The following is a 20,196-nucleotide window of genomic DNA, read 5'->3' on the forward strand; positions in this document are numbered from 1 at the left end:
TCCTGCTCCTATCTTCTATGTTTCTATGCAGTTCCCAGTGGACAAGGTCCACAGCACAAAACGGTTCCAAATTTGGCACTAAATGCCATTAAATTTGAAATCTCACTCAGAGAGACTGCTGGATGGATGGTGCAGGAAATGGCAACATGTCACATTAGTGTAGTAGAGGTGCTATTCTGAGTTTGGGGCTAAGACATAGTGAGTGAGCATCTAGGTAGAATATATCTGGGAGCACATGATGCTGGCACCAAATGCTCAAAATGGAAAGTGTTCTACTGCTTAACATTGACATGCTTCACCTTGATGAGCACAACAAAAAGACATAAAATATCAGGGTGGACACTATCTGTTACTCGTGCAGTTTTTCCTGCTGCACTCACTACCACATCATGATGAATTGCATTCCAATTTAGATCCACTCAGTGCTTTATCCTTAGTGGGAGTCAAATAGCAGATACAGACTAGTATGAATATCAGGGACAACTAAACTAGCCACAAAAGGACTAAATCAAGTCCACGTAATGCTACTTAGGAGCCTAGATTTTAAGAATAAGTCCATAAGAAATTACCACACGTTTTAAAGCTTTTGTCCTAACAACATACTCAGTAGTCTCCATGGTAGAGCGATTCTCTAGCAATCTCAACCAAGTGCTCGCAGTTCTGATGCACAGCGGTCCAACCTTTACAGGAATTCATGTAATTTATCAGATTCCCAGTGAATCTTTTTACTGTGGGGAACTTACATACAGACAACCAAAAGCCTATCAGATAGTTGGACATATATTTAAACATTTTAATAACGAGGAGTACCCAGGGGCTGCTCACAATTTTGCCGGACCCAAAGGTGTAGAGTAGCTCACATTGCACGACATAACCATGCCAACAGATGGAGAGCCAGATGGGATCCATTTTGGGCAATCAGTAATGATTTTGTAACACCTATGGCATAATCTGAGCTGGACCTCTTTATTGCAAATGTATATTTTATATTAAAAAAGGGAACAGATTACTGTTCTAAAATCTTTATCCTAGCATTATTGTATTCAATATATAAAGACGCTTTGTTTTGCAAGACATTCATACCTGTAGGCGTGGGGAAGATAGAAGGCTGAGGTGATGAGTTAAGTGTCAAAGGACTTGACAGCTTAATTTCAGGAACACGGCTGACCAAAAACGTCCTTGTTGGAGACTCTACCACATGACTGAGAGGGGTACTCGCTCCTTCTAGCACAGAATAAACAGATCAAGGTATGTACTGGAATTCAATATCATACATAATAGCAACAAGGACTGGCTGTCATAGTTATCTGACAATCTTTGCTCAAGTCTCTGGAGTGGGACTTGAACCCACAACCTTCTGACTCAAAAGCGTAAGTGCTACCAACTGAGCCTATACTTCAGCACAAATACCACTTTAAGGGGGAAAAATTGGGCTGGTTTGCGCCTATTGTTAACGCCCCTGGGGGGCGCTAATCCCCCAGCGCCCAGGCTCGCCGCCACCAACACCTCCCGCGAAATTCAGTGGGAGGTTAGCGGCGGCGGTAGCCGGTACCGCCCCGCAGCTCTGCGCCGCCGGCGATGACATCATCACCGTCCACAGCACCCCGTCCACAAACTTCCCTTGTGCCCCCTGACCTATCGCCGGACGATATGTCCGACAGGGTCAGGGGGCGTTATTGCAGCGATGGCGGCGCAACTTAAAGGCAGGTGTCGGGCGGCCATTTTAATTTTGGTTGACTGCCAGTGCCTGCCCCTTTCTCTTTTTTATGCGGGGTGCCGGCTGTGATCGCTCAGCCCGGCACTCCTCTCGAGTGCCAACTGTTTTCCCGGCACCCCGCTCCCTGGTGGTCCAGCAAGGCTCCGGTGCGCACAGCGCTAGGGCCCTCCCCTTTAATCAGGGGAGGAGGCCAGCAATGACATGGCGCTACGTGCTGCCGTGCGTGGCACTGTTGCACATAGCGCCGCCAATTTCAGTAGTACCACCCCAAGAAGGGGGTGGAGCACTTTCCAGTAGCGCCCCACCTCCTGCTTGGGCGCTACTACTGAATTTATGGCGGAGGGCGCAACCTTTTTCGGGGTGCTAAAATTAGCGTCCCAAAAGGGGCGCCACCCAATTTTTCCCCCTAAAGGTATAATAGATATACACGATGCAGACAAGTATGAATTGCATAGCTTACCTATCCCAGCTGAAGGCAATAATGTGGGATGTGGTGCCTGGTTTAACTTTTCGTCTCCCTGTGAAACACAAGACTATAGTTATCACACATTTACATGTTTATCAACTGACCATTGTTAGTCATTTTTTTAAGTTACAGAAAAATATTATATATGAATATTAATCTGTAAAATGATCAAATCACAGAGTCTATGCAGGCTAATTTTGATATCCACCTTTCAACTGCCTAGAAGCACATTAGCATTACAGTATTTACTGCTCCTTAGTAGGTTACACGTATGCATAGTTTTCAGGCTATACAATCTGAAACATACTAGGCTATAAAATACTCTTACTGGTAAGAGTGGACACAGACTTAATGAATTCTTATGGCATTCCTCTGTCCATTATTTTAACATGTAGGTGATTATCTATTTAAAATAACATATACATTAAGCATTGATGGACCATTATCGATAACAGTAATTTAATGATTTTATCACTCATAATTTTACAGTCTAAAAAACTTACCAAAAATAAATTTAAAAAAAAACTATTCATCAGTCAAATAAAGGGGAGCTTCGTGACTGGACTCCCTCCCCCAATCTGTTAATAAACCTCTGACACTGTTACCAGGTTTGTTTTGTAAGTTATGATGGCTAACGACCATATGGCAAAGGAGACAAGGAGGGTGGGTTGTTACAATGGTTTAATGGTTCATAAGTAATAAACCCTAGACAGAGTGCTCCTTACCTGAGAATCACATGAATGCGTAGCACTTGACTGCTTAGCAGCTTTCTCGGTACCGTGATCCCCGTGAAAATCCTTCTTTAACACAGCCTCTGCTTTGTGTATGATTTCTTGCAGCTTGCTGATAAAACCATCCTGCTCGGACAGTAGAATGAACTCCCTATTGATCTGAATAAGTCATAGCACAATCAGTCCACGGTGCTACAAAGCAGATTGACACTTCATGGCAAATGCAAAAGAACTAACACTAGCTTTTGGAGTGTCCACAATTGCAGAATTATTAGAATACCCTAAATGTTCCATTCAACGGCTGCAACTGAACACTTTGAGAATCTGATTGACAGATATAATGGTTTGTTAAGGGGTAATATCATGAAATATGCTTCAATAATAGTCACAACATTTTCTCTTTACTTCATAAAAGAATGATTGTAATTTTGCAGTACATTCAAACAATCAATTCATAATTTGGCATGTTATTTTTATTGTGTAAACGTGGACTCTCCACTAATGCAATAACTCCAAGGCAGAAGTTGTTCAATTCTTTCATGCTCTTGAGTTCCTGATCACAACTACAGTGCTGTAAGGAGACACCAAGTGGAGGCCTGGCACTTCCTTGTGAGTTAGGGAATTGAAGGTGTTGTCTCCAGGCTGCTGGTGGATGTCTCTTGGGGGGCAGAATTGGGTCGCGCCCCCTTTGTGGCGCTAACTTCGCCAGGGCGCTACTTTTAGTGCCCCGAAAAGTTAGCTCCCCCATGCCCGAAATTCACTGGTAGTGCCCCAAGAGGGAAGCGGGGTGCTACTGGATGCGCCCCGCCTCCCTTTTGGGGCGCTGCAAGTGAACATCGCGCCACGCTACGCCGCGGTACTGCAGGCCTGCCTCCCCTTATTAAAAGGGAGGGGCCTAGCGCAGCGCAACCCAGGGCCCAGCTGGGCCACCAGGGATCAGAGTGCCAGCAAAAGAGCCCGGCACTCAAGAGGAGTGCCGGGTTCACGGAGAGCAGCCAGCACCCAGCGGGGGGCCTCACAGGAGGCCGGGGACAACAACGGGAGCAGGTGCTGTCAGGCGGCCAGCAACAGAAATGGCCGCCCGGCACCTCTCCTTTAATTTGCGCCGCCCCGGCCGCACGTACGCCCCCCATACCCTGTTGGGCATAGCGTACGGTTGTAGGTCAGGGGGCGCTACTGAAGATCGCGGCCAGGGCACTGCGCACGGTGATGGCGTCATCGCTGGAGGTGCAGCCCCGGGGGGCACCAACGGTTACCGCCGCCGCTAACCTCCTGCTGAATTTCGCGGGAGACATTAGCGGCACCGCGCCCGGGATGCCAGTTTTCTATCGGACATTTGAGCTAATGCCGAAGACCGATTTCACGCCTCGTGTTCCCTAAAGAGGACCGTTCCCATGCTTTACCTACCATAACTGCTGCAATATCTTCAGGGCTGTCGCCTTCTAAATCGAACTTGAATGTTACCATTTTGTTGTTGTGTGTCTGGAGCTGGCACTCTACAACTCGATCTCCTTTGTCTGAAATCTGCAGTGGGAATGGAAGGTGTTAACAACGAGCATGCATGATATGTGACAGCAACAGCTAGTATGATCTGTACTAACTGTATCAATTGCAGTTATTTCCTTGTGAAAGAAACCAGAACCTTTACAACAAATGAAAGAGACACAGATGCCAAGAAAAAGGGGCCAACTTTAACTTTCGGCGCAAAATGGCAGTCGGCGGACAGAATCCACCTGCTACCGGCTGCTGTTGTTGCTGTGAGGCCTGATCTATTTTGAGGCCCGGGCCTCAGTTCCATTGATCTGGCGAGCGGTGTGGGCCAGACCAGTGATCTGATGCTGCTTCCTGGTTGGGGAGGGAGAGAAATCGGCCAGCTCCTACATGGATCCAGCCAACAGTCTGGGCCTGGGAATCCCGGGAGGGGCTCCACACATGGGCCAGCAGGGATATTTTGACCGCTGAATGCCAGTACCAACGGGAAGAGCGTGCGCTACGCACACTCCACGCATATGTACCTCAAAATTGCACTCAAGAATACTATGTACGTCATAGGACCTTGAAGTGGTCTCCTGCCTAAAAGAAGGTGGGTACGCTGGCTGACTCATCTAAAGGCCCCTACCAAGTTGGCGGTGACTGCAGCACCAGTGTAAAAAGGGCGGTAGATGATCCAATGCCATTTTCAGATTTTAATTATCATAGGAAATAGAACATTATGGGGTAGAAGTTAGTCGAGGCCTGTTTTCGGGCCAACACTCGGCACTGTGATGGCAGCGCGCGCCCGAAGCAAGAGGCTCAAAGACTGATGCCAAATTGGTCCTCGGGCCTCATTCGAACAATTGGGGCGAGCTGCTGGCACTGGTTGTGCCTCCACGGGCAGCTCACCCGACGGGCGACGTGAAATATGAGCGACCTGCGTCGCCGGCAGCAGCCATCAGGTAAGTCGTGTGGGGAGAGGTCGGAACGGGGTAAAAGGGGGGGGGAGCGGCGAGGGGCAACTGTGACTGCTGTGGAGCTCTCCTGGCTCCAGAGGAAGGAGTTCCTTTAAAAATAAAATCAAAAACTTTGGTTGGCGCTGGGAGGCCACGATAGAATCCTGACGACTGCCCTGCTTATCATTGCCCAATTTATCAAAGGGGTCCTTTAAAAGGCTAGGCCCCTAATTTACATATTCAAGGGCTTAACGGCTGTCTTGGGCACCTGCCCGGGATTATTAATTAATGGGCCCCACAATTTTGGCCGTGAGACCAACACCAGTGTAGATTGGGTGCAGGCCGTCTCACTGCTATATTGGTGTGATTTGCGCTGCTTTTATACCCAAAAAACAGGCACAACTGGAGGATTGCAAATGTTACACCCCTGTTTAAAAAAAGGGGAGCGGGATAAATCCGGTCAGGTGGTGGAGAGGCAATAATCTGAGACAAAATTAATTGGGACTTGGAAAAGTATAGGCTAATAAATAAAAATCAGCACAGATTTGTTAAAGGCAAATCATGTTTGACTAACTTGATTGAGTTATTTGATAAAGTAATGGAGAGTGTTGAAGTTGTGTATATGGACTTTCAAAAGACACTTGACAAAGTACCACATAATAGACTTGTTTGCACAATTGAAGCCCATGGGATTAAAGGGACAGTGGCAGCATGGATACAAAATTGGCTAAGGGACAGAAAGCAGAGTATGGTGAACGGTTGCTTTTCAGACTGGAGGGAGGTATACAATGGTGTTCCTCAGGGGTCAGTATTGGGACCACCGCTCTTTTTGATACATATTAATAACCTGGACTTGGGTATACAGGGCATAATTTCAAAGTCTGCAGATGACACGAAACTCGGAAATGTAGTAAACAATGAGGAGGATGGTAACAGACTTCAGGAGGACATAGACAGACTGGTGAAACGGGCAGACGCATGGCAGATGAAATTTAACGGAGAGAAGTGTGAAGTGATAGATTTTGGGAGGAAGAATGAGGAGAGGCAGTGAGAACTCAATGGTGCAATTTAAAGGGGTGCAGGAACAGAGAGACCTTTGAAGGTGGTAGGACAAGTTGAGGAGGCTGTTAAAAAAACATACGGGATCTTTGGCTTTATTAATGAGGAATAGATTCCAAACCAAGGAAGTTATGCTAAACCTTGATAAAACACTGGTTAGGCATCTGCTGGTGTACTAGGGGGAATATTAACCCCAAAAAACGGGCGGGTTTGGGTCGTGTGGGAGGTTAAAGTGCTAAAAATCTGAATCCCGACCCCAACCCGCCCAGTTCCGATTTTAATGGAGGCGGGATGAGGGGGCGAGCAGCTAGCCCGCTCCCGTGAGGCAGGTTGGCACTTTAAATATGACAATGAGGCTGGACGCCTCGAATTTAATGTTTGGCTGGCCGGGCACCAGGAATCCCAGCAGCTGCAGTGAGGCAAGGACAGCCTCGGAGAGCACTCCTTGTGGGCCTGGAGGCGTAGAAGTGCTTCCCTGTGCTCCCTCCCCCCCCCCCCAACCTCCCCCCCCCATACAAACCCACCCCACCACCCCCGGGATCAGGGATCGGACTCCTCCACTGCCCCGGGATTCGGACCTACCTGGTCCTGCGGCCTCTTCTCGAGTGTTCCCAGGCCAACTGGAAGCCAAGCCTGTCAATCAGGCAGAATTCTGGGTGGGGAACCTGTCTGTGATGTCACACGCATGCTGTGGATTCATACGGGGAGACCCGGACTTCCGGGATTCCCACGTGCTTCCAGGTCCCCTCGTGCCCGGCGGGTTGAAAAGTTAAAATTCCCCCCATTGTGTTCAATTCTGGGCACCTACTTTAGGAAGGATATCAAGGCCTTGGAGATGGTGCAGAAGTGATTTACTAGAATGGTACCAGGGATGAGGGACTTTAGTTACGTGGAGAGACTGGAGAAGCTGGGGTTGTTCTCCTTAGAGCAGAGAAAATTAAGAGATCTGATGGAGGGGTTCAAAATCATGAATGGTTTTGATAGAGTAAATAAGGAGAAACTGTTTCCAATGGCAGAAGGGTCGGTAACCAGAGGACACAGATGTAACGTGATTGGCAAAAGAACCAGAGGCGATATGAGGAAACATTTTTTTTTTTTTAACACAGCGGGTTGTTGTGATCCGGAATGCACTGCCTGAAAGGGTGCTGGAAGCAGATTCAATAGTAACATTCAAAAGAGAATTGGATAAATACTTGAAGGAAAAATAATTACAAGGCTATGGGGAAAGAGCAGAGGAGTGGGGTTAATTGGATAGCTCTACCAAAGAGCCGGCACAGGCACGATGGGCTGAATGGCCTCCTTCTGTGCTGTATCATTGTATGATTCAAACGCCTACCAATTTCTACCCTTACTACTTCTTCTGTCACTTGCATTTAAATCTGCACTGCAGCAGTCCCACACAGTGCAGCAGCCGAGTTTGATACTCCTTGTATAAATGCGCAGTTATTAGTGTCGGGTCCATTTTACACCGACATGTGTATCTACTGTTGGTATAGGTCCAGTGGAAGATCCTTGAAACTGTGTCTAGAGATTGTAACTCTTGCTTGCGTGCAACACTCTTTCCTGGCTGTAAAGCGCTTTGAGATGTCCAGTGGTCGTGAAAGGCGCTATATAAATGTAAGTCTTTCTTTCTTTACAATGTGAGTAAACATAAACTTTGTACCACACTGCGAAGGGAAGAACTTGCTGTGTGAGTGTGCGGGAAAGTAAAAGATGGGGAAAAAAGTTCCCCTTGGCATTTGTGTTGCATTTTTTTTGCTGGCACGGTATCTGACTGAATTGGGGAACGCTTACATTAAGAATTCGTAGCCTGGATCTGCCACGCCTACGAATGAGTTTGCTCGATATACGTTTTACTGGCAATTTTGTTGATCCTTCTCCTGCAGATAGACCTTCATACCCATCACTCATTCCGGAAGCAACATCTGAAGCATAGCTGTATAAAAACAAACCGGAACAGAAAATGGCACCAACATTATTATCAAATATAGTGCTGGATTTCCATCAACCTTTGGTCGTAGCTAGTTGTAAGAAAAATTTGTTACATGGCACGGTTTCTGAAAATACTACATGTAAAAGTAACATTGAGTTAAGAAAATAATGGAAGATTCGTGTTTATACTTCCACTATGAGGAGGTAGTAATTCCATTATAAGAAAAGTGTGATTCCATTCAATTACTGCATACGTTACTAATTTGAGACACATTTATTTTTATTGTTTACAATTTCGTTAAGCAAGTCCAAATCATTGGACTCTTGCTTTAAAAAGCGTTGCATTTAACCCAACAGTTGCAGGCTATGCAGACAATGGCTATAGGTCCTCATCCCAGAGCTCCTTGTTCCTGGAGGATAGCTGCCAAAAATGGGATGAATCTCCTCAAATGCTGGCCAATATACTAGGTGGAATACAACGAAACTATGGAGGCTAAACTAGGGGAGGGAGAGGTTAAAAGAGCTAGCTTATATTGCATGCATGACACGTGATATATTGAAAAATTAAAGGAACCATAAAGTAATGCATTTTATGGCCAAATTGTAAAATGCTTAAGGTTTTCAATGACTCATGATATTTACCCTTCAAATATGGTTACTGAATCCTAACTATAGATGTGCCAGGTCAAAGTGGCTGCAAATCTTTAATTCTTTCTCTCACTCTATTTAATCCTTCATAGAACAAAAGTTTTGCTATTGTGAAAACTGGTCTAATTTTCACTTTTACATTATTTCTTGACTAAAAATAAAATGATTTTTATTGCAAATGTTGCAAGTACAAATTGCTGCATGACATTTTGTTATTCCACAAAATGTTGATAACAAATTCTTTATGATGGTACAATCATTTTCTCGTGACACCATAAAAAAAAACATTTAATCAAATATTACACCTTTTCTGATATGGATTTCTCTACTCCTTTGAAGAACAGGGCTTGATGGCCGGCGCGGACGTGATGGGCCGAAGGGCCTCTTTCTGTGCTGTATAACTCTATAACTGCATGTTGTGGCCCAGATAGGAATTAGCGAAAGTTACACAATAAAGACTTTCAAATTTAAAAGCCAGTCAGAGAATGAACACAGATCTTTTTTAAATTAAAGTAGACTCAGAGCTCACTGCCATAATATTATTCGCTTTGTTATCCTATTTGCTTAGACATACGAGAGTTAGGGATTCAGATACACACATTTTTTAAACGGGAGGACAAGTTGATTAAAGATTTAAGAGAAATATGGAATCTTGAGTTAATGGTTTATAGTCATTTGATTTACCTGTCAACTGGTGAATTTAGCCCACTGTGAAGTGACAAATGGTGTTTTGAGGGAATAGTCACAGCAATGCTCTGCAATAGAAAGACGCAAAAGGGAATAAGAATTATGCAACATTTATTGAAATACAATACTAAACTAACTAAAAAAAGCTTCAGTGACCAGAAACAACAACTAAAGAACTGAGCTGCAATCAGGTGGAGTGGAGCAGATCAGCCACCCGTTGTACAACCGGTCTGACTCTCATTCCACTCTCTCCACCAGATTACTGCCCAGGTGGTAAAGATGAAAATTTACCCCAAGATGTGGATTCGGTGCGGTTTCCCACATTCTTCGCCTATATTACAGTTAGCTTGTAAAATATTAAAATAGGTATTACTTGTTACTTCAAAATTCATCCCATTAAATCTGTACTTTCTAAAGTTATGGAACGTACTCTTTACTTTTGAATTGCCCATTACTTCAGAAGCCCTGGCCAAAACAATGACAGGCAGTACCATTCCACTATTGATGTATGGTACGTACTTGGGAACACTGCCCTTGACCGATGTGCTGAACAATCTACATTATTGCCTTAAACTTTTTCAAAGCCTTTGTCAAGATCTGGCACTGTACACTTTTAAGCAAGTCACCCCTCATACAGCCTCCCACCAACACAATGTTCATGGCTCTTTCGTTTTCTTTCATATCTATGCTGCAGTTGATGGTTTGTCCTCGACTCTTTTTCCATTAACAAAGGTTCCTGCGGGTTCTGCCCTCTCTCCCACCCTGTTCCTTCTTTATATAATAGCCTCCTCAAATCATCCAACTCTAACCACTGTACATTCATCAACTTCCTTCAAATCACACAGCTTCAGTGCTCAGAACTTTCAAGGTCTGTTCTTTTCAAATATGCTTTCTGTTCTTTCTGCGCTCCCATGTGTTGCAATCAAGACTTTTGTACAGTTTCATACTCTAAATAATTGCTCCTGAGGGGCATGGAAACTGTACAACTCCTTCGCTCCATTAGTCTTTCCTTCTTCTTACAACCTTCAGACTTTTGAAAGCCTTGAAAGCTTGGTGTCATCTAATCGCTATTTACTTCAACTCAGTTTTCCAATAAGTTATTATAATTGCTTGTCATTTTAATTAAATAGCAGTTACCCTTTTTGAAATTATGTGGTACACCACCACATGAAAGCATCCTTCAAACAAATTAGTAAATGTAACAGTTTATTACCTTGCAAAATATGATTTTGTAAGTTGTTTTTGCTAGCAGGAAACCAAATGGTAAGGTTTAATAGATATAACTATTTGTAAATGAAAATTGAGAAGAGGTGCAAAATGAAGTACATAACTCAAGCCCATTTAAATTTGTTGGAATCCACTGGTTTGGGGGTGACTCTCCAATCTCCCATAACACTGCCTTACTGCCCCGGAACTTAAGGACGAGCCTTTCAATATACCCAATTCTCCCAAAATACAATGGCACAGACTGATAAAATGATGCCACTAAACAAAACTGTCCTTAAATAGCATTCCTGTAATTGGCTCCGAGAACTCGATTACTTTCATAAAATGTGACATAGTCTGAAAAAAGTCCACGAGTTTATAGTTGCATGGCAGTCACTTACTGCTGTAAACTGGAGTCCAATTCCAGGTTTAGGTGCTAACTGGCCAGCCATGTGCAAATGGTCATTGGAATCCAAGAATCCAGAAGAACTCAGATAACCATCAGTCTCGCAATCAGCTAATCAGAAACACAGAGAAAACAATGAACGTGATTTGTTTCAAAATGGCCTTGACAACATCAACTTTATTCTTCTTGTGTTACATTTTAACTAAGAATACGTTAAACATTCTGATAACATGTAGGTGAATTTCATTGATACGCCTATGATAATACTGTCCAACCCTAAAATCCAATCAATGGAGCAGAAACTACATAAGAACATAATACGTAGGAGCAGGAGTAGGTCATTTGGCCCCTCGAGCCTGCTCCGCCATTCAATAAGATCATGGCTGATCTGATCTTGGCCTCAACTCCACTTCCCCGCCCGCTCCCCATAACCCTCGACTCCCTTATCATTCAAAAATCTGTCTATCTCCACCTTAAATATATTCAATGACCCAGCCTCCACAGCTCTCTGGGGAAGAGAATTCCAAAGATTCACGACCCTCAGAAGAAACTCCTCCTCATTTCCGATTTAAAAGAGTGCCCCCTTATTCTGAAATTATGCCCCCTAGTTCTAGATTCCCCCATGAGGGGGAACATCCACCCTGCGAACTGTTACCCTTTATGTTGTAATGGTACCACAATTTAGTGCATCAAACTGCTGAAAATCCATAAATATATAGACTTTAATACTTTGGAAAATAGATTTGTAATGGATTGAAAGAAGGACTGCATGGTAATATTTATAATTATGTGCCCTGCCCATGTCATCAGATCTGATATAGGTTGGCCAGAAATCACCAATACTTTGAATCCTGTGATCTATTACTTAGATGTCTAGGCTGGCATCAGGAACTCCCATGTGGGGAATGAACTGACACGGTATTCCTTTGTTGTACGGTATATTAGAACATTAATATTCTGTTCCGCTTGTTTTTATAAAAATAGACTTAAGAACACATTTGCATTTCATAGATCTATTCCTATAACAGAAAAGAGACAGAAAGATATCCACAATCAATGGCTTTGATCTCCTTGTGTCACTTTATTAATAGTTTTGTTTGAAGTTTTCCTGGCAAGTATACTATTCCATCAAGTGGCAAATTTATGTATATATCTGTGGTTTAAAACCAGCTTTGGAAATTATTTCAAACTGCAACTATAAATTTTCCACACAAGGTGCTCCCGATTCCTCCGGGAAATAAAAATACTTGCATTTATATAGCGCCTTTCACGACCTCAGGAACCACATGCGAGAGGACCAAGACATTTCCCCTCAAAAGGAGGGAAAAATGTAAAAATAAAGTAGATTTGCATTACTCCTGCATTAGGAACCCTAACAAAGGCAGGAAAATAAATGGAAACGAGGGCTAACAAACAATAGTAAAAGAAAACACGATGCAGTTTGTGCTTAGTAATACACTCAGAACTGAGAGAAGCTTAAAATAAACCATCCACTTTTAGATGTTAAGCACCATTTAGAAATGAGACATGGAGTGAAATTATGTCAGTGGAACTGAGTATCAGATGGGCGTATAACTGTCGGCAGGTGTTACACTGCCCATTTGGCATCCCCGCCCATGGTGAATTTAATTCCCCATATGTCCTAGATTGGAACTGTAAAGTGTTTTATGGAAGTCCATTTAGATTGAGTATGACTAGTCTAGGATTTAACCACAAGATGAGGGGATTCCAGCTACCCTATTTATTCAAGGGAATAAAATCTGGATTTGAAACAGGTTTATTTCTGTTCAGTCTTACATGTAGCCGAAGAATAGTTCGTATTTCTGTAACGAAAATTCTGATGTTGATCCACCTCTGGCTCCTCCGGCTCAGGTGGAAAGGGAGGATTCAGCAGTATCTCAGTGGGACCTGTGGTGGCTGGAGACTGGGGGAGTTGAGTAACTCCGGCTGCACTTTCAGTCGTGTCTTGAGGCAACTTTAGCTCCGCCAAGAGCTCGTAAACCTTTTTCTTCTTCTCTTGCTCTTTTTTCTTCAGTTCCTCTTGCATGCGTTGGTTTCTTTCACGTTTTCTCTTGATCTCAGTCACACGGTCTCTGATGGCCTTTGCAACTAGTTTGTAGTCAGCCTCGCAGACAAAACCCAAGGTTACCTAACAAAGAGATACACCACACACTCAAAAGCAGCAGGACAAATTTTGGCAGAAGAAAAACAAATTTCACATTTACACATTTTTGTTCCTCTGTAACATACCAAGTCTCCTCTTTTGGATTATTTGCAAAATGTAATTTAATTGTGTGATCTCATTTTGTATGTTCACTGCAACAATACCCCTCTTTGAATACGAAGTGAAATGTCTCTACACTGTGGGCTAAAAATTCAGTTGGGCGCCATTTGGGGCGCCAAGCTCGCCTGGGCGCCGGAATTACCGCTGCGAGCGGAGCCACTTGCACCATCCGGATATTCAGTTTCTGCACCCCAAATGGAAGCGGGCCGCTAATCGAGGCTTCCCGCGCCCCGCTTGGGGCGCTGAAACTGAATTTTGGCGCGCTAAGGGCCGCAGCACCACACGCTGCGGCACGGCACGCTGCGGTACTGCAGGCCTTCCTCCCACTGTTAAGGGGGAGGTGCCTGCAGCAGCGCGATCCCCGCTCGCGAGTGCCGGCAAATGAGCCCGGCACCAAGGAGAAGTGCCGGGCTCTCGGGAAACAGCCGGCAATGCCGCGGGGGGGGGGGTTTAGGAGGCCGGGGACGGAGGTGCTGGCAGGCGGCCGCCGAAAAAGCGGCCGCCCCGCACCTCCACCTTAACTAGCGCCACTACCGCCACAGGTAGGCCCCTGTGAACCGGTCGCTCTTTGCGGCCGGCGCTGAAGAGGCGGGCGCGACCTAATATGGCGATCGGGGCGGTAGCGGGGCGCTGCGCACACCGATGACGTCATCGGTGGCAGCGCAGCGCTACAGGCTAACGCCATTAGCGCCCCGCTAAATATCGCGGTGGGTTTGGCCAGTGGCGCTAAAGCCACTGAGTGCCCTCTTTGGGCGCAAACTGGTGGCGCAGGCCACTGAATTTCTAGGCCTGTATCTTTTAAGATTACTCTATTGGATCCGATGTGCAATAGCAATAAAATGATACTGCTCATCTATTCTGCCTTCAATAAATAGATAATATGTGTACATAATAATTGTTAGAAACAGGGATTACCTGCACTGTAACCTTTGCTCCCTGAGACTCTAAGAATTATTATGCTCTTCAGTGTTGGCTTCAATGAGACAAGACTCCCGCAATCCAAAGCAGACTTTATCTTTTGTAGCGCCTCCAATGTTTAGTGGGCGCATGTGCTGTGTTGTGTGGGTCTAAACTGGCTACAAGATCCAGGTTCAATTCTTGATTTGTGTTGTGTCAGCATATCTCAGCTGGGATGTTACAGTAGGCCTCAGTGCTCCTTGGCTAGAGAAGGGGAAAACATTGGCCAGGGCTCCTGATCCTCCTGTTTGTGCAGTGACTCCTGTTGGGGAGTCGGTACATCAATATTGGGTGAAGACCAAGCTGGGCTCAGCTGTGATGCCCCCCATGTTGATTAGCCTACTGATACTTGCTGTCTAAGCTCACAGACAGAGAATCATCACTTGGGCAAGGAATCAGAGGGTTGACAATGCCCATGGAATGTACCCTTGCAAGAGTTTGTGCCTTCATGAGAGGAGAGAATTGGCATACTGTATAAAAGCACATGAGTTGTGGCATCAAGCTGTACAGACCAGGATGGTCTTGGGTTCAATCCCTGGTCAGCGTTGAGTTGGCCAATCAGTGGGGGTGTTACAATTGATTGCCATCCCTGAGCTGGGAAAAAGGAAACGGAGCAGGATTCGCAATCCTGATTGGTATCTGCTGACCCCCTACTGGGTGAATGCAGGACTGGGCTCAGCTATTATGACTCCCATGGTTGTATAGATCGCTATCACTTACCGTGCAGGCTTATAAGGAAGCGCTTGAAGTTTGTAGTCCCAATTAATCATTTACAAGTGCAGACGGCAAAAAAGGCAAATAAAATGACAGCCTTGTAAATCTTGATATTGTAAAAGGGAAGAATCCCATTCCTGTGGAGCTTTTAATCTTCAAGATTTGGATATGTAAACAAATCAGTATTAACACAAACCACTTTGTAGGGAAGTGACCTCAACAATTACACACAGTTGTACTCTTCCACAAGTTCTAAGCTCTATCTATATAAATGCAATTGCTTTCTTTTTTATCAAATTAGAGCTACCTAACTACCAGCAGTTAGCCTCCCATCAAGCAACTACCTCAAAACAAGGGCGGATCCAATAGACTCACAGAACCTTGGTTTCAGCATGTTTGAAAACAAAGTAATAAAATGTAGTTTTATCATTATCTCACCACATCAGTTTGAACTTGAATTTATTGCTATATAACAGGAGATCCTGTATATGATTCTGGGTTAATGATCGGAGGCTAGTATTCCTTTATACGTTCTTCATTTTGGGGCATTACAGCTTACTTCTGATACCACCATTTTCATTGTGACTACCTGATTTGATTCCACCTGAAGCATTTAGTTGTTTGGGAATAGTCTCGTTGCACAAGCTCCATTTTGGTTGGGACCAACTGCAGCAATGGTTTAGAATTTCATCAATTATATTTACGTCGAAATTGCGCCAAGATTTACGCCGGTTTCTTGCTAACGAGAACTTACGCCCAAATTTCCTGTGGCTCTCATTTGCCTGCGCTGGAATGTAAAAACCAACGTAAAACAAGGGCCAGTGCAGTGTCATCAATAGGGGCCCGAGGAAACTCAGCGGAGCACTATAAAAACACAGAACGTACACCATTCTTCAGAGCGAGGCTTGGGAGCCAAGGTCAGTGTCAGACTGCTTCTATCTTTAATTTTTTTAAATTCTTTATTCAGTGTGTTTCCTGTCTCTCAACAGCATTTCCATTTTCCATTGGGAAGGCCATTCCAGCTGCTTAGTCCTTCTGAACAAGTGGGAGGGGGCAGGGGTCTGAAATATTTGGGGTGCACGGACACGGACAGCACTTTGGTTAAGTATAGTGCAGGTCCCAGTAAGAAAAATTCAAAAACGTCAAGAAAATTGCTATTAAACTCCAGAAATAAAGCTAGAAAGTTTGGGCCTCTTCTAAGGCTGAAACTCCTCAGTTACGCTGATATCGGGTGACTTCAGGTCATGCTGTGCTTAAATATATGGTTGTAAATCTACGACAGCGTACTACGGGCGTAAAAACAGGAAACTCGCATGAGCTGGTTGACGTAAGAAAACTACTAGGCACTTGGTCTAAGCGTTAAACAAAGCTTTAATCAACTGTTTTACAACATGGAGGTCTAGTTGTGTCCTTCACTAGTTCCTGTTAAGAATGTCCTGCGCAAGCTGGGCCCGTGCCCGAGTATTTATACTCTCCCTGGACAGTGCCACCCGTAGGCCGCTCAGTATTATTTCATAAGTCTTTCTTTCATGAATGACTGATTCATGTCACTGGTCTTTTGCACGGAGGGCGAGCTGTGTTAACGAGCAGCAGAGGTATCATGAAAGTGGCACTAAAGATCGAGGAAACTCGCGTGTAGCAATTTTTCAGCGTAAACCTGGTGTAAATCAGTTATGCATGAGTTACCTCACTAAAAAACAGCACTACTTAGGAACATAGGAACTGGAGGAGGCCATCCAGCCCCTTGAGCCTGTTCCACCATTCACTTCCCAAACCTCCACCACCTAGAAGAACAAGGGCAAAGGTGCATGGGAACACCGTCACCTCCAAGTTCCCTTCCAAGTCACACAACTTGTCCGTTCTTTCATCAGCGCTGGTTCAAAATCATGGAACTCCCTACCTAACAATATTATGGGATTACCTTCACCACTGCAGTGGTTCAAGAAGAAAGTCCACCACCACTTTCTCAAGGGCAACTAGGGATGGGCAGCAATGCTAACCTTGCCAGCGCTGCCCATATCCCGAGAATGAATATAAAAATGAATTAGATCATGACTGATCTGAATCTCAACTTCATTTATCTGCCTTTCTCCATATTTGTTGACACCCTTATGTAACAAAAATCTATCGATCTCAGTCTTGTAAATTTTAATTGACCCTGCATCCACAGCCCTTTGGGGAAGAGTTTTCTAGATTTCCATTACTCTTTGTGTGAAAAAATGCTTCCTGATTTCACTCCTAAATGGCCTAGCTTGAATTTTTAAATTATGCCCTTTTGTTCTGTATTCTTTCACCAGAGGAAACTGTTTCTCTGTAGCTACCCGTTATCATTTTAAACACCTCAATAGAAATTGGAGATAGTTAGTATGGGGGTGGGAGGTGTGAAGCCAGGTTAAGAAGTTTAAAGAAGTTTTTGGAAGTATCAAAGGAGATAACAAGGCAGAGAGAACTATGGAAGGAGTTTGAGTAAAGAGCACAGTGGTCTGATCAAGTGGCCACCAATGATGGAGTGGAGGGAGTTGGCCATTTTAGGCGAGGATATATTTGGGTGCCCTTAGCCATAGTATTTCTTTTTATTCTTACCTATATTTTCTCCCTACGACTCCGCTACTGAAAGCATTGACTGCTTGCTGGGGAATGGCTGGACCAGATGGCCACAATTTTGTGTGAGCTTTCACAGGGGAATGTGTTTGATATTTTTCCTCCTGAATCCGGAGGCACTGAGGGCAGTTGCAGTACAACGACCAACACCCTGGCTGGAATCAGCTAATTGAGCATAGATTGTGGATTGAACCTGGGACCTGGGACCTGGGACCTGGGACCTGTCTGATCCATATCATCTAAAATGTTGGATTAATGCATATAAATCAACTAAGAAGGATCGAGTAAAGTCATAGGCCTAGAAATTGGGTTGGGGCGCCAAAGTGGCGCAAAAGTCGGCGGAGCGCAGGATTTAGCGCAGCGATCGGAGTGATACCGATCGCCAGAAATTCAGTTTCAGTGCCCCTCGAGGGACACGGGGTGAGGCTCGAGGCGCTCCGCGTCCCTCTTAGGGCGCTGAAACTGATTATCGCAGCGCAACGTGCCGCAGCGCCACATGCTGCGGCACGGCACGCTGCGGTACTGCAGGCCTTCCTCCCACTGTTAAGGGGGAGGTGCCTGCAACAGCGCGATCCCCGATCGCGAGTGCTGGCAAATGAGCCCGGCACCAAGGAGAAGTGCCGGGCTCTCGGGAAACAGCCGGCAATGCCACGGGGGGGGGGGGGGGGGGGGGGGGTTTAGGAGTCCGGGGACGGAGGTGCTGGCAGGCGGCCGCCAAAAAAGCGTCCGCCCCGCACCTCCACCTTAACTTGCGCCGTTGCTGGCACAGTAAGGCCCCGTGAACTGGGCGCGGGTAGCGAGCGGCGCAAATGCGGCATTCGCTACCAAATATCGCGATCGGGGCACGAATGGGGCGCTGCGCACACCGATGACGTCATCGGTGGCGGTGCAGCGCAAATGCCTAACGCCACCATTAGCACCCCTACTGAATATCGCCGCAGACGCAGCCAGTGGCGCTACAGCCACTGACTGCCTCTTTAGGCGCTAACAGGTGGCGCTACTCACCCAATTTCTCCCCCATATACTTTAGCTACATTCCTGCAAAAATAAAAAAAAATTTTAATCGACATTTCTTTCAGCTCTATGTGTTAACTATGTACATGTGTAAATAGTGGTAATGTTACCATTTCCTGTGCCACCTCTTCTGAAACATCCTTATACAGTTCAAAGAGGAACTCTATCGCTTTGTTGTCTTTGTATTTGCCATTGAGTTTCTTTGAGTCGTCCATGCGGAGCCAGAGTTTTAGGGCAGATTTTGCTCCATCATCTTCCTCTGCAAGCTCTACATGGACCCCAGTGTCCTCTTGAAAGAATGAGTGGTCGAGAAGATCCTGAATGGTGTACCTGCTCATAAAGAGAATATGACGCTAGGATTAAGCCAGTTGGTGAATTTGGTAATTAAATATTCTCCCAAATACCGGAGTTTGAATATTATTTGGATATTCAAAAAAATTGAATAAACATGGTTGCTACTTTTTGGTTAAATGTATGGAAATTACTTCAAACTGAATAATTCCTGGCATGCTCAGATTGTGTTCTGCAGCTATTCTGTCTGCTACTTACCTAACTAACAAAAATAAAAAGTTAAAAGAAATAAATCTCAGCATTCTGAAAGCAAACTGATATCAGGCATCTCTATAAAACAAGATTTCTACAATGGATCAAAGTTATGATAACTTTTATGGGTAACTTGACCATTCCCTATTGGATGGGAAACACGTGGTTTAAATTATTACCATATCCAATGTTAGCTTGCACTGTGATCATTAGTTTTGCTTAGAAGACCCATAATGAATCTACTTTTCAGGATTATGTTTACAATTTAGCTAGAAATACCAAACAGAACATCTTAATGCATTTACAATGTCACTACATGTATTCCTACACATCGTCCTCTCTAGATTCATGATTCAATATCACCTAAGGGTTATGCAGTTATATTTATGCAATTTATAGCCTTCCCTCCCACTTAGGTGACCTTTGGTCAAGAAGTGGAAGGTTTTCATCTTCAAGTGCTCCCAATAAAATGCTCTGCAAGAAGACTGAAGATTGGCAATCAATGATAATAGGGAGGTAAAAATGGTATATTTCAATTAATCTCCTTGTTGTTTAGATCTGCAGTTGGAGTGAATTAGTATGGACCAGAGTGCAGGCTTCAATACATTCCTACTGCCCATATTTCAAAATGGGGACACAGAGGGGATTTAGGTGTGATCAATTCCAAAGTGGTGGACATGTTTTTAATCTCTTGCTGCACAATGGCCTAGAAATTCGACTGTGCAGCGCACGTTTTTCAGGCATTGAACGGCCTCCTAAGCCTCCAATATGGCAGGCAGGAAGTGCCGCTCATTACGAGCCG

General features: G+C 44.7%; 1 protein-coding gene across 4 annotated transcripts in view; it reads right to left on the bottom strand.

The window, feature by feature from the left end:
• The window catches only part of wnk4a (WNK lysine deficient protein kinase 4a), a 104,734-nt gene that overhangs the window by 15,790 nt on the left and 68,748 nt on the right, over positions 1-20,196 (bottom strand). For 2 of the 4 annotated variants that reach the window (XM_085966421.1, XM_085966424.1), the window contains exons 6-14: positions 18,962-19,184; positions 13,079-13,430; positions 11,277-11,392; positions 9,667-9,737; positions 8,197-8,338; positions 4,322-4,438; positions 2,909-3,073; positions 2,178-2,235; positions 1,084-1,224 (exon numbers count right to left, since the gene is read on the bottom strand). In XM_085966421.1, the coding sequence (XP_085822547.1) occupies positions 1,084-1,224; positions 2,178-2,235; positions 2,909-3,073; positions 4,322-4,438; positions 8,197-8,338; positions 9,667-9,737; positions 11,277-11,392; positions 13,079-13,430; positions 18,962-19,184 (1,385 nt within the window). The remainder of the gene's footprint in view (positions 1-1,083; positions 1,225-2,177; positions 2,236-2,908; positions 3,074-4,321; positions 4,439-8,196; positions 8,339-9,666; positions 9,738-11,276; positions 11,393-13,078; positions 13,431-18,961; positions 19,185-20,196) is intronic. The other 2 variants (XM_085966422.1, XM_085966423.1) reach the window with 2 other exon arrangements.

The sequence above is a fragment of the Somniosus microcephalus genome, chromosome 24 (assembly GCF_052327205.1).
Source record: "Somniosus microcephalus isolate GS21.2 chromosome 24, FLI_Smic_1.0, whole genome shotgun sequence".
Taxonomy (NCBI): domain Eukaryota; kingdom Metazoa; phylum Chordata; class Chondrichthyes; order Squaliformes; family Somniosidae; genus Somniosus; species Somniosus microcephalus.